At 42.4% G+C, this 14,034-nt stretch overlaps 1 protein-coding gene across 1 annotated transcript in view; it reads right to left on the reverse strand.

Annotated features, from left to right (window-relative positions):
• Window positions 1-14,034, reverse strand: part of LOC126176536 (leucine-rich repeat-containing protein 23-like) — a 76,228-nt gene that overhangs the window by 19,755 nt on the left and 42,439 nt on the right. The window contains exon 2 of the mRNA XM_049923693.1: window positions 4,293-4,514. Within this exon, the coding sequence (XP_049779650.1) occupies window positions 4,293-4,514 (222 nt within the window). The remainder of the gene's footprint in view (window positions 1-4,292; window positions 4,515-14,034) is intronic.

A 14,034-nucleotide genomic window follows, 5' to 3' on the forward strand; every position in this document is an offset into this window, starting at 1 on the left:
CAAGGGAAATGCCCTCTGACTTCAAGAATAATATAATAATTCCAACCCCAAAGAAAACAGGTGGTGACAGGTGTGAATATTAAAAAACTGACATTTGAATAAGTCATGCTTGCAAAATATTAACACAAATTATTAACAGAACAATGGGAAAAAAGGTAGAAGCCTATCTTGGAGAAGATCAGCTTGGATTCCAGAGAAATGGAAGAACATCCATGACAAACTGACCCTATGAATTACACTATGTGATAAAAAGTATCTGGACACCTGGCTGAAAATGACTTACAAGTTCGTGGCACCCTCCATCGGTAATGCTGGAATTCAGTGTGGTGCTGGCCCATCCTTAGCCTTGATGACAGCTTCTACTCTTGCAGGCATATGTTCAATCAGGTGCTGGAAGGTTTTTTGGGAAATGGGAGCCCGTTCTTCATGGAGTGCTGCACTGTGGAGAGGTATCGATGTCGGTCAGTGAGGCCTGGCACGAAGTCAGCGTTCCAAAACGTCCCAAAGGTGAAAGGTGTTATATAGGATTCAGGTCAGGACTCTGTGCAGGCCAGTCCATTACACGGATGTTATTGTCAAGTAACCACTCCGCCACAGGGCGTGCATTATGAACAGGTGCTCGATCGTGATGAAAGATGCAACAGCCATCCCCGAAGTGCTCTTCAACAGAGGGAAGCAAGAAGGTGCTTAAAACATCAATGTAGGCTTGTGCTGTGATAGTGCCATGCAAAACAACAAGGGGTGCAAGCCCCCTCCATGAAAAACACGAACACACCATAATACCACCGCCTCCAAATTTTACTGTTGGCACTACACACGCTGGCAGATGACATTCACCAGACATTCACCAGGCATTCGCCACAAGCATACCCTACCATCCAAAAGCCACATTGTGTACTGTGATTTGCCACTCCACACACCGTTTTTCCACTGTTCAATCGTCCAATGTTTACACTCCTTACACCAAGCGAGGCATCGTTTGGCATTTACCGGTGTGATGTGTGGCTTATGAGCAGCCGCTCGACCATGAAATCCAAGTTTTCTCACTTCCCGCCTAACTGTCATAGTACTTGCAGTGGATCCTGATGCAGTTTGGAATTCCTGTGTGATGGTCTGGATAGATGTCTGTCTATTACACATTATGACCCTTGCAACTGTCGACAGTCTCTGTCAATCAACAGATGAGATCTGCCTGTACACTTCTGTGCTGTAAGTGTCCCTTCACATTTCCACTTCACTATCACATTGGAAACAGTGGACCTAGGGATGTTTAGGAGTATGGAAATCTCGTGTACAGATGTATGACACAAGTGACACACAATCACCTGACCACATTCGAAATCCGTGAGTTCCGCTGAGCACTCCATTCTGCTCTCTCACGATGTCTAATGTCTACTGAGGTCGCTGATATGGAGTACCTGGCAGTAGGTGGCAGCATGATGCACCTAATATGAAAAACGTATGTTTTTGGGTGTGTCCTGATACATTTGATCACATATTGTATCTTATATGACAGGTTAAAGAAAGGCAAATCTATGCTTATAGCATTTGTAGACTTAGAGAAAACTTTTATCAATGTTGACTGGAATACACTCTTTGAAAATCTGAATGTAGGAGGGAGGAAAAGATTATATACAGCTCGTGCGGAAACTAGACTGGAGTTATAAGAGTCGAAGGACATGGAAGGAAACTTGTAGTTGAGAAGGGAGTGAGACGGGGTTGCAGCTTATCCTTGATGTTTTTAATCTGTATATTGAGCAACCAGTACAGGAAATAACAAAAAAATTGAGAATGGATTTAAGTTTCAGGAGGAAAAATAAAATGCATGAGGCTTGCCTGTGACATTGTATTTCTGTCGGAGATGGAAAAAGACATGAAAAAGCAGTTGAACATAATGGATAATGTCTTGGTAAAAGGTTGTAAGATGAGCATCAGTAGAAGTTAAAGAAGGGTAATGGAATGTAGTCAAATTAAATCAGCTGATGCTGAGAGAATTTGATTAGAAAATGAGATACTTAAAGTAGAAGATAAGTTTTGCTATTTGGGCATCAAAATAACCAATGATGGTTGAAGTAGAGAGGAAAGAAAATGCAGACAGACTAATAGCAAGGAAAGCATTTCTGCAAATGTGGAATTTTTTAACATCACATGTGAATTTAAGTGTTAGGAAGTCTTTTTCATAGGTATTTGTCAAGATTGTAGCCTTTTACAGAAGTGAACCATGGATAATAAGCAGTTTAGATAGGCAAAGAATAGAAGCTTTTCAAATGTGTAGATAAAGAAGAATGATGAAGATTAGATTGGTAGATCATGTAAGTAATGAAGAGGAACTGAGTCAAACAGGGGAGAAAAGAAATTTGTGACAGAAATTGAAAAGAAGATTAGAGTTTAACACCCTGCCAACAGCGTAGATATGACAGAGGGAGCATAGGCTCGGATTACAGAAGGATGGGGAAGGAAATTGACCATGTCCTTTTCAAATGAACCGTTCTGGCATTTGCCTAGAGTGATTTAGCCAAATCATGGAAAACCTAAATCTGGATAGCTGGACAGGAATTTGAGCTGTAGTCCTCCCAAATGAGAGTTCATAGTGCTAACCACTGCACTAGCTCACTCAGTAGCACAAACTAATTAAAAGAAGGGATCAGTTGATAGGATGCATCCTGAGGCATAAAAAGAATAGTCAGTTTGGTAGTGGAGAGAAGTGTGTGTGGGGGAGGGGGAGAGTAAAAATTGTACAGGGAAACCACGGCTTGAATACAGTAAGCAGGTTCAAAAGTATGTAGGCTGCAGTAATTGTGCAGGGATGAAGAGGCTTGCACAGGATGGACTAGCGTGAAGAGTTGAATCATATCAGTCTTTGGCTGGGAACTATAACAGTGATTTCACTAATTAAAAATTGGTCATACTGACTAATAAATGGCATCATGTACAGGGCTATTACAAATGATTGAAGCGATTTCATAAATTCACTGTAGCTCCATTCATTGACATATGGTCACGACACACTACAGATACGTAGAAAAACTCATAAAGTTTTGTTCGGCTGAAGCCGCACTTCAGGTTTCTACCGTCAGAGCACTCGAGACAAAATGGCGACTGGAGCCAAGAAAGTGTATGTCGTGCTTGAAATGCACCAATCAGTCAGTCATAACAGTGCAACGACACTTCAGGACGAACTTCAACAAAGATCCACCAACTGCTAACTCCATTCGGTGATGTATGCGCAGTTTAAAGCTTGTGGATGCCTCTGTAAGGGGAAATCAACGGGTCGGCCTACAGTGAGCGAAGAAACGGTTGAACACGTGTGGGCAAGTTTCACGCGTAGCCCGCGGAAGTCGACGAATAAAGCAAGCAGGGAGCTAAACGTACCACAGGCGACGGTTTGGAAAATCTTATGGAAAAGGCTAAAGCAGAAGCCTTACCGTTTTCAATTGCTACAAGCCCTGACATCTGATGACAAAGTCAAATGCTTTGAATTTTCGGCGCGGTTGCAACTGCTCATGGAAGAGGATGCCTTCAGTGCGAAACTTGTTTTCAGTGATGAAGCAACATTTTTTCTTAATGGTGAAGTGAACAGACACAATGTGCAAATCTGGGCGGTAGAGAAGCTTCAAGCATTCGTGCAGCAAATTCGCAATTCACCAAAAGTTAACGTGTTTTGTGCAATCTCACGGTTTAAAGTTTACAGCCCCTTTTTCTTCTGCGAAAAAAACGTTACAGGACATGTGTATCTGGACATGCTGGAAAATTGGCTCATGCCAAAACTGGAGACCGACAGCGCCAACTTCATCTTTCAACAGGATGGTGCTCCACCGCACTTCCATCATGATGTTCGGCATTTCTTAAACAGGAGATTGGAAAACCGATGGATCGGTCGTGATGGAGATCATGATCAGCAATTCATGTCATGGCCTCCACGCTCTCCCGACTTAACCCCATGCGATTTCTTTCTGTGGGGTTATGTGAAAGATTCACTGTTTAAACCTCCTCTACCAAGAAACGTGCCAGAACTGCGAGCTCGCATCAACGATGCTTTCGAATTCATTGATGGGGACATGCTGCGCCGAGTGTGGGAGGAACTTGATTATCGGCTTGATGTCTGTCAAATCACTAAAGGGGCACATATCGAACATTTGTGAATGCCTAAAAATACTTTTTGAGTTTTTGTATGTGTGTGCAAAGCATTGTGAAAATATCTCAAATAATAAAGTTATTGTAGAGCTGTGAAATCGCTTCAATCATTTGTAATAACCCTGTATAAGCCGCTAATGCCAGAGGAAGATGGTCACCTGTTGTTGGACACGTCGATCAAGAGAATGTTCTGAAAGGCGGCTGCAGCGGAGATGTCGCAGAGGCGGCAGCCGGGCAGCCGCATTGCCAGGTAGGCATAGCGTAGCCCGTCGGCTGCCTTGCCCAGGTGGCTGAGCGCCGCACTTGCCTGCTCACGTGTCAGCACCTCCTCTGGTTCCTCCTCAGGCACTGGCTCACCAGCTCCCACCTCTGTTGGAGTCCTGCACAGGCAAGACCAGTGAAACAGAATACCGTAGAGGGGCAATGCTGCGATGACAGCTAGGCAAACTGAACAACCCTATGCCATGTTTTATGTGATCAAAACCAAAATGGACGTGCTATAGGATAGTGGTAGATAATGTTTCAAGTAACTAAGGGATAACATCCAATAGTTGCAGTGAGAAACGAAATTACTCCTGATTATAGCGGGCGAATGGTGGACAAAAATTTGAAAACTCCAAAAACACAACACGCCACCATAACTAATACAATGTAGGAAAACCGTTGGCATTCAAAACAGTCGTTAGCTGTCTTGGAATGGATAAATCGAGATGTCGTATGGTTTTCAAAGGATTCTTATAGCATTCTTCCTGCAAAACTGAGGCAATTTCAGGTAACGGTGAGGGAGGAGGATAGCAAGCACACACCCTTCTCTCCAAAGTAAGCTATAAAGGATCAATAATATTGAGATCTAGTGACTGCATTCAGCAGGTGAGATGTGACAGTTCATCCTTGTGCTCGCAAAACCATTCCTGGACGATGCGAGTTCTGCGAAGAGAGGCCATGTCATCTCGGAACACAGCATCACCATTGGGAAACAAAATATTGTAGCATGGCATGGATCTGATCAGATAAAATGATCACATAATCCTTGGTAGGAATGCGACCTCACAGAGTAACCATGGGGCCCATGGACCTCCACAACATGGCTGCCCAAATCATCATTGAATACAGCCCATATTTCAAAATTGGGATGTAAACTCTGCCAGAAGTTGTAAACAGTGTGAAGGAAGACTTGTTTGACCATATCACTTTCTTCCATTGCTCGGTACCTCAAGTTTTATGATTTTGGCACCAAAGTTTTCCTGTTAGGGGCATTTGCATCACTGACGAGTGGTATTAGAATTTCAGTTCACCCCGCTATTCCCTACTTATGGAGCTCCTTTCATGTTCTTAAGGCATTGACAGGTTTCGCGAATGGGACATCCAATTTTGTACTGCCTTTTGTAGTGTCGTCTTATAATTTTTCGTCATAATCCTCTTCAGTGACTGTCTGTCATGAAAATTCAACACACACTTTTATGGTTGCCATATACTCCGGTTTTTCCAGATTTATCAGTTTTTTTTTTTTTAAATTTTGATACTCCAGTTTTTCTTTCTCCTAAGTTCGTAACTAGTCTTTTTTAAAGTTCATGTTCATGCAAAAACCTTCCTGAATTTCAGAAGAATTTTAAACACTATGGAACCATAAGTAGTAGAGTAAAGCTGGCATCAGACCATTTTGTTAGTGTGGGATGCCTACATCATGGGCCAGCAAACATTCAGAGGCAAACCTATTGTTCTCTTTTGAGTGTCAGGTCCTTAACCTGTTGTTCTGCTAAATGGATTATGAGTGGCTGGGAATAATCCATCCTTCCAAGAAAGCCCCCATCCATCCCCCTCCCATCCCCCTCCCACACCTCTCTGGGAACTCCCTTCGCCAATACAAGTACACTTCCTGGCCTGAATTATTCGAATAGCCACTCCCAATCTATCAGTTTGATTGACTAATTAATTAAATTGATCAATTAATTAACCCCACCTCTGTGGAAAATCCCCCAGCCCTCCCCCAATCTGGAAACTGGCAAGAAAAGGACTCTATCTGTGCTGAAGATGAAGGATATCATGACAGGAAATTCAAATCAGTGTCAATTACATAGCAAAGGATATAGTGTTTATTTATAAAATTCAGTTTGCAGAGGTTGGATCTCTCTTTTATTTCATGGGAAAAACTCACATCCAGCAACTAAATGTCCTAATTAAGTAATTACACTGCTGCAGATTGAGATCTTGTCTTGTTGGAAAAAATTTTCGTTGTGTGCTCACCATGACATGCAGTGATCGACTGAGCTAGTGCACAGTGTCACCACCAGAGGACGTTGCACATCCTTACCCCTTGCTCCCTCCCTCCCCACGTATCCCAGAAAAAAATTTGCAGGAAAAAGACTCACTCTGTGCTGCAGACAAAGGATCTCAAGCCACGTAATTCAAATCAGAGTCAGTAATATATTGATATATATTCTTTATTTAATCAGTTTGCAGGAGACAGTGCTACCCCTCTTGGGTAGAATTCACAACTGACCCCCACCACCACCACTCCCCATGACGTAGTAACTGTAATCACCTAGGAATGGAATGAATTACGGTATAGTAGTCACTGTTTGACGTGTCCCACATGTGTGTATATCGTCAAGGCGCTGCCACAAAGGTCAAAACGGCCCAATGTCCTAATTACAGATCATGTTACTAAATACCACCAAATACAGACCAGATATCATCCTCCCTTGATCCCACAGTCCCCAAACAAAGCATCAAGTGGCAGCATTCTGTTGATCGGCAAATACCAGACACGCTTCTTGTCTCTGTCTCTCTCAAGGGGTCACAACCTGTTTGTCTTTCTGAACCAACATTTCCAAACATACAGACAGAGGTTTTCATCTTTCCTCAGAACACCATATTCCTATTGGCTAATGCTGGATACAAAGGGAGAGCTGATGCAATTTCGTTATCAGAAATAGAGTGAAATAATCCTTTTGCATTATCCTATCAAATTAATTGTTTAACAGTTTACAGGAGTCAAATAGATAGCTTAAAACACTCACCACCACCTTACAGTGATCTTCTTCATAAGAAAACATATTTTCATCACATGTAAACATTAAGCAAATCAAGCAGTGAAATCTCCATCACAAATAGATCATAGCTCCAAATGTATCTGAGGTCTTCCATGCACATAAATTTGAGAACACAAATGCACTCCTCCACCACAACGTTTCCATCTAAGCATACCTGGTGAAAAAAAAAACCTATCAATCACACAAATTCGTGATCGAGAAATGTGCACCATCTGCCAAGTGCAGGGTAGTCCCATCCATGCCAGCTGCAAAGGAGGCCCAGAACAGCAACAGCTATGCCAGGAGCTGCATGCCTATCTCCTGGCATCCACACCCCTGTCATACCAAATGCTCAGAGGTTAGAGCAACTGTCACCAAGCAGTCAACCAATCAATTTACATTGGGGGGGGGGGGGGGGGGCTATAATCATCACCGCGAACATCTGTCATGTTGAATCTTCTCTTATACAACACACACGTCTGTTTCTGCCACTGGTCACCCGCTGCACTGGTCCCTTCACCAGCCCCAGCTGCCCTGGGCAAGACCACACAGGTCGGCACGTTCTTTGTAACTAACAGCCTGTCACACACTGATCTAATCCGTTACTTCTGGTTGCCGAAGCCTTTTGACCACACCTGCCACTACTCCCTGTACCCTCCAAAACAAACAGCTGCATTTGGATGTATACAGTAGCTCTAACCAATTCCACCCCAACATAGACCCCCAGTCTAAAATACATTTTACCAAATCCGAGAGAACCATGTTGTTGGTCATTCACCTCGAATTTCTCATGTGAAATATAGATTTCTCCCTTTTATACAAGTTATTTACAAGGACAAGAAATTGATGCATACACATGCTTTCACATCACTAAAGTATCGTTACTTGTTGTGAAAACTCTGTAACAGTATGGCATGGGCTATATTTCCTCTAAGTATTTTCTCATCAGTTAGAAATATATTTTCTAATCAGCTTGACATCTGTTACAGCCTGCATCACAGGACTATAATATTAAACTCATTTATGGTTCATGACAGGGTGCTAAGATCTATCTCTTCCATAGGATGCCCCCTTATTTTTGAACACCCCTTAAAACAACCAAATGCCTCATCACGTACAAAGTCTCTTAAGGTAATAGGACAGAGAAGCTGTAAATATCGGGTTTATACTACATATCACTTTATAAATTCGGCAATACATCTGATTTTATTACAATAACATTTCTCCCTGTGTAGGTGGAAGATTGAAATTTGCGTTGAAAGATATCGCCACAATGAAAAAAAATGCCTGATTACCACTCCAAGTGCCGGCCGGGGTGGCCGAGCAGTTCTAGGCGCTACAGTCTGGAACTGCACGACTGCTACGGTCGCAGGTTCTAATCCTGCCACGGGCATGGATGTGTTTGATGTTCTCAGTTTAGTCAGGTTTAAGTAGTTCTAAGTTCTAGGGGACTGATGACCTTAGCAGTTAAGTGCCATAGTGCTCAGAGCCATTTTTGAACCACTCCAAGTCAATAATCAAATTGATAGGCCAATTAATTAAACTGATCATGAGAGTCACTTCCAGTTGCAGTGCTTTTGCTCTGTTTTCAGTATGTGTGTATCTGTGTGTGTGTCACGGAAGGTTCCCATGACCCAGAATAGACCCAAGCTAGTGTTCGAGTGTGGATCAAAATGTACAAATGTGTGTGAATTCCAAAGGGACCAAACTGCTGAGGTCATCAGTCCCTAGTCTTACACACTATTTAAACTAAATATATGAAGACAGTAACTGTTCTCGAAAGAACAGAATACTGTTGATGACCGTGCAGCTTTTCCCTGGAATAAATGATGAGTAACTGAAACCCTCAGCTGCCGACAGGTGTTGTTGATATACCTCGATGTGGACAGCTGAAAATGTGTGCTATTCATCTGTGTCCTCGGTGGCTCAGATGGATAGAGCGTCTGCCATGTAAGCAGGAGATCCCTGTCGGCAGCTGAGGGTTTCAGTTATTCATCATTTATTCCACGGAAAAGCTGCACGCTCATCAACAGTATTCTGTTCTTTTGATAACAGTTACTGTCTTCATATATATAGTTAAAAGCTACCCAGCCATTGACCTTCGTCTGTGCGAATGCGCACAGGTTGCCCAAACTCTTACGGGAGTCGCCAAAGCGTGCGCGAGTAATGAGTGAATGGGCAAATGTCTATAAGGCACATTACATATGTAGAATTGTGGACAGTTGGGAATGTGAGTCTCACAGGAAGCGTGCAAGGGATAAGTCCCTGCAGTCATGCTATTCATCTGTGTCCTCGGTGGCTCAGAGGGATAGAGCGTCTGCCATGTAAGCAGGAGATCCCAGATTCGAGTCCCGGTCGGGGCACACATTTTCAGCTGTCCACATCGAGGTATATCAACAACACCTGTCGGCAGCTGAGGGTCTCAGTTACTCATCATTTAAACTAACTTAAACTAACTTATGCTAAGAGCAACACATACCCCCAATCCCCGAGGGAGGACTCGTACCTCCAGTGGAAGGGGAGTGTGGATCCACCACACATTATATCCGGAGTAATATTCAGATACAGATCCACAGTATGATATGTCTGAGGTAGGGTTTGTAGATGGATCCACCATGCATTATATCCGGAGCGATGTTGAGAGGCAGATCCACCATACGCCATGTCTGGGACAGGGCTCGAAGGTTAGTCCACCATGAGTTACATCCGGAGATGTATTCTGTGTCTGCAGGAGGAATGGGTCAGGGGAGCCATCAGCAACATGCACAGACATAGATATACCAAAAACGGAGCAAACTCAGTGTAGCTGTAGAATATTTGGGTGGAGGTGACTGGATGTATTTGAGCACAGTGCTATACTACACCATCCGACCAGGCAAATAATGCATTTGCACTAGGTGTTGACAACTGTATTACATTTACAATCAATTTTAGACTACATGGCGAGAAGTGATGTCATGATCGCTTGAGCTGAAGTGACACAAAATCGATAAAATTACGAAAAATAACCGAAAAAAAGTAAAAATTGAGGGGAAATACGCCAAATTGTGGGGAAAATTTAGGGGAAATGAGGAAGTACTTGCACGTTGCAGTAAAATTCTTGTACACGGGGACGAGTACGTGACAGCAAGTGAAATACGAGAAAAAGTTGACATGGAAGCACCAGGAACCAGGGAAATAGTCGTTTTCCGTCGACAGCGATAAGAGCGTTGAAATAGAATGTATAACGTGGATGACCACCAAATGTAGATATTTAAATTTTTGTATGTTGGATCAAGTGCTCAGGTGTGACCCCAAAGTTATCCTCAACATCTTATAAGTTTTTATAAAGTGTCCTTAGCTTAAAAAAAAAAAAAAAAAAAAAAAAAAAAAGCGTTGCATTGCCAGGTGGGATGATTGTACAGAATGGATCGCGTGTTTGACTCTGTGCAAGACTGTTTAGGAGTTTCAAACCCAATCAGTTTTCACCATTTGCTTCTCTGTACTCTCCACCAATCACAACCATATGGTGTCAGCAGCTAGCAAATACCTTACAGAACAGCTGCTGTATAGTTTTTTAACAACATTCTACTGTATGTCTATTGAGGTCATAATGATACATGCAAGTTGACTGTTGTCTTTGATGCTTTCTTGGAAAAGAGAACCATCTGTATTAAAGGATCTGCTTTAAAGGATATTAGAAAGTATATGCAGTGGTCGATTGAGAGGGGTTGTAACTAGATATGATTTAATGGAAGATTGATGATGCATTCTAGAGAAATAGACATGTTACTGCAGGTCATTTATCACGCATTTAACCATTTTTTCCGTCGTTCTCTCAGGGTGCATCAACTGTGTGGTATAACTTGCGTTCGACTTGTATACAATTGCGTTTTCTGTGTGTAATTTAGATTGCTATCTACCTGCAATCGTTAACAGCAAACGTCTCCACACCACTGTCAGCAGAGGGCTTCCAATGCATGTATGATGAATCATATTCATCGATGGGAAACCTATTTCAGCATCCTTCTGTAGACGAACGAAGCTGTATGCAAAGTACTTCATTTTTCTGTCACATCTTGGGCATAAATCGAGTCCTCAGCTTCATATTGGTACAAAGCGACTGTTACTATACTTTTCACGTTCACCCTACCCAAAATGCATGCACGTGGGTCATCATGGAGAGGGCAAGTCAGAGGATTTTTTAGTAGGTTCGTGTATAAGATATGCAAATATTTTCGTAGAAAATCAAACAGCACATGGGCATGTCAGCAATATGACCATGTACGTATTGAAAACCGTGGGAAAAATACGAGAAATGACATAAAATCGGTAAAATTCGAGGATACCTGGCATAATCACCAAAAATTGATGTGAAATACGTAAAAATGAGGGAAATATGGCGAAATGTGTAAAATCGCGAAAACATACTAAAATTGCTGAAACTGACTGAGAATACATAAAATTAGAGAACCAGCAAAAGTCTCTTCAAGTTGTTTTCACCATATAGATGCACATGACACATATCACAACTGATGTTCTCTGAACTACATAAAGACGGGAAATGTGCGGAAGCAGACACCGGACAATTTACACGGAAGGGAGAAACTGTCCAGCACATACACACGCCTATATTGAATCTTCTCAAATTTCCAGCAGTTTAGCAGGTTTCACACCAAAAAATTCAAGCTTTCCTTGACAGTAGCAGAGCTGTGTAATTGAGGAAGTGTTTTTGGCGATAGTTTCCACATTTCATGATCTGTAGACCAATATGCAGCGTTTAACAGTGAGTACAGTATGACTGCCATATTTTTTTTTTCGATCTGTACAAAATAGTTTTGCCGCTGAAATTCTCGTAATTTGTCTTACTGCAGAAAATGGCTGACAGTGCTCAGACACTGGAAGCAGCGGCTATTTGGGCAGGTAAATTCAGTAAGAGCCGATCAGAATGCTCAATTCACAAAATATCCTTTGTCAGGTCACAGAAGCCTCTACAGACTGGTTTGAACAAGACAGGGGAAAGGTATCTATAGAGAGTTCTATGACATCTGAAAGTTACGTAATGTTTTCTTTATTTCGAGTATTAAGAGGCACGTCCAAGCAGAGCATCCATCTCTGGTGGGATGCTGTCCTTCATCCACCATTATGTCTTTAGGGCATCTCCAAACCAGCAGTTAAACGACACTGAGAATTCCAAACATTTTTCTCGTCTGTAGGAGGGTGCTTCGAATCTTTCTGATTTTACCATCTACCGTATAGTTTGACACCACTGTGTGCTTCAAGATGCGACGAAAATAACGTCCCTGACTTCAGCAGCAGCAAATCTAAACTAAGCCCACTCACCATTTCAGTAAAGCGCGCAGCAGCTGTAGGACTCGGTAATTTTTCTCTCTCTGGCAGTGTCTTCAAACAAGCAGCTAAAACTCGAAAGTGGTGATAGACCTGTTTAGAGTTACAGAGATATTTATTTCAGCTTCCAAATATCATCGTTTTTGCGTGTAAAATCAGATATTGTGGCTGATATCTGTTTTTGGATCTGTTTCCCACAAACGCGCATGAAGAGTCTCAGGGAGGTTTCAAAGAGTGCCACGAAATTTCTAGACTCAGTGTGATGTGTGGCGGTATGCACTGGAAAAACTGAGTCAAACTACTGCGCAGCGATCGTTTTTGAAAGTGTACTTAGAGACACATTCATTTGGATTTAGTAACTCCTGAAGCAGATTATGCTCAAAAATAGGGGTATTTTTCACAAAATCATGCGAAGTGTCTATGGGATGATATCACAAGTTTGCCATGATCTTTCTAGAGTCTGTGTTCAAGTGTGGTGGTGGTATTCCTTGGAATAAAATGTGTCATTGTCTAAATATTTTCATGTCATCTACAAAGCGCTCTCTCTCTCTCTCTCTCTCTCTCTCTCTCTCTCTGTACAGTAGTACATGAAGTTTCTGTGACATCTTCAAATTATGTAAGTGACAATATTCCGCAACACCAGATATAATAACTCCCAAAGCAATTCATGTTCAACGACAAAGGGTATCCGTGCACCGGGGATGACGAGGGCTGCATGTATTTCCAACATGACAGGAAGTATGTGGCCTCTCCTGTGGCTACCGTGTGGCCATGTTGTAAGCCAGCATGTGGCCTCTGGGTGCAGGGACCACGTGCCCCAGAATAAACATCCTGCCTCTTGCGCCTCAGAAGAGTGACTGGACTTATTGCTGTCGACACAGTCCTCAGACGCATGATCACAGATAAGATACCCATTAAACTCCTCCTTCTCCAGCACAGACTTCTCATCCGTTGAACACAGTAAACAATTATGTCCATTAAAAATACCAAATATGCACCAACCAGTTGCAAAATCATGTTTTATTTATTCACTTTTGCAAATCGATTTCAACTGATTAACAGCCATCATCGGTGCTTTCAACCAATATGTGCCCTGAGTAGTAGTACTGTCTTAGGCAGAGGTTAAACATAAAGTTTGTGATGGATACTCTGAAACTGTATTAATATATTCACATTTTATATGTTTTTTTTAATTACGGTATATTTAAAATTGTTTTTATCCTTCTCAAGGACTACCACCTTAACATCGGTGGGGAGGTTTGTGTGTATCAGTGATCCACTGAGCTATGTTCCCCGTAGGGTCACCCATGCCAGACAGCTCAGTTGGTAAGATTTCAGACAGAGAGTAGTCCCCCCAGGGGGCTCCTGTCTTGGGAATATGTGGATGGCAACGACATGGACCCTTGGCTAAGTCTGAAATTACTTCCACTTACTTGTGTCAGGCTTCTTATGTTTTCTTTCCTATCGGCCTCCCTTGGTCAACTCTTACTCTTTTGACCACAAGTGTATTAGGTTGCGAGGCCAGAGGGTGTCTTTCATT

Source organism: Schistocerca cancellata, chromosome 3 (assembly GCF_023864275.1).
Source record: "Schistocerca cancellata isolate TAMUIC-IGC-003103 chromosome 3, iqSchCanc2.1, whole genome shotgun sequence".
Classification (NCBI taxonomy): domain Eukaryota; kingdom Metazoa; phylum Arthropoda; class Insecta; order Orthoptera; family Acrididae; genus Schistocerca; species Schistocerca cancellata.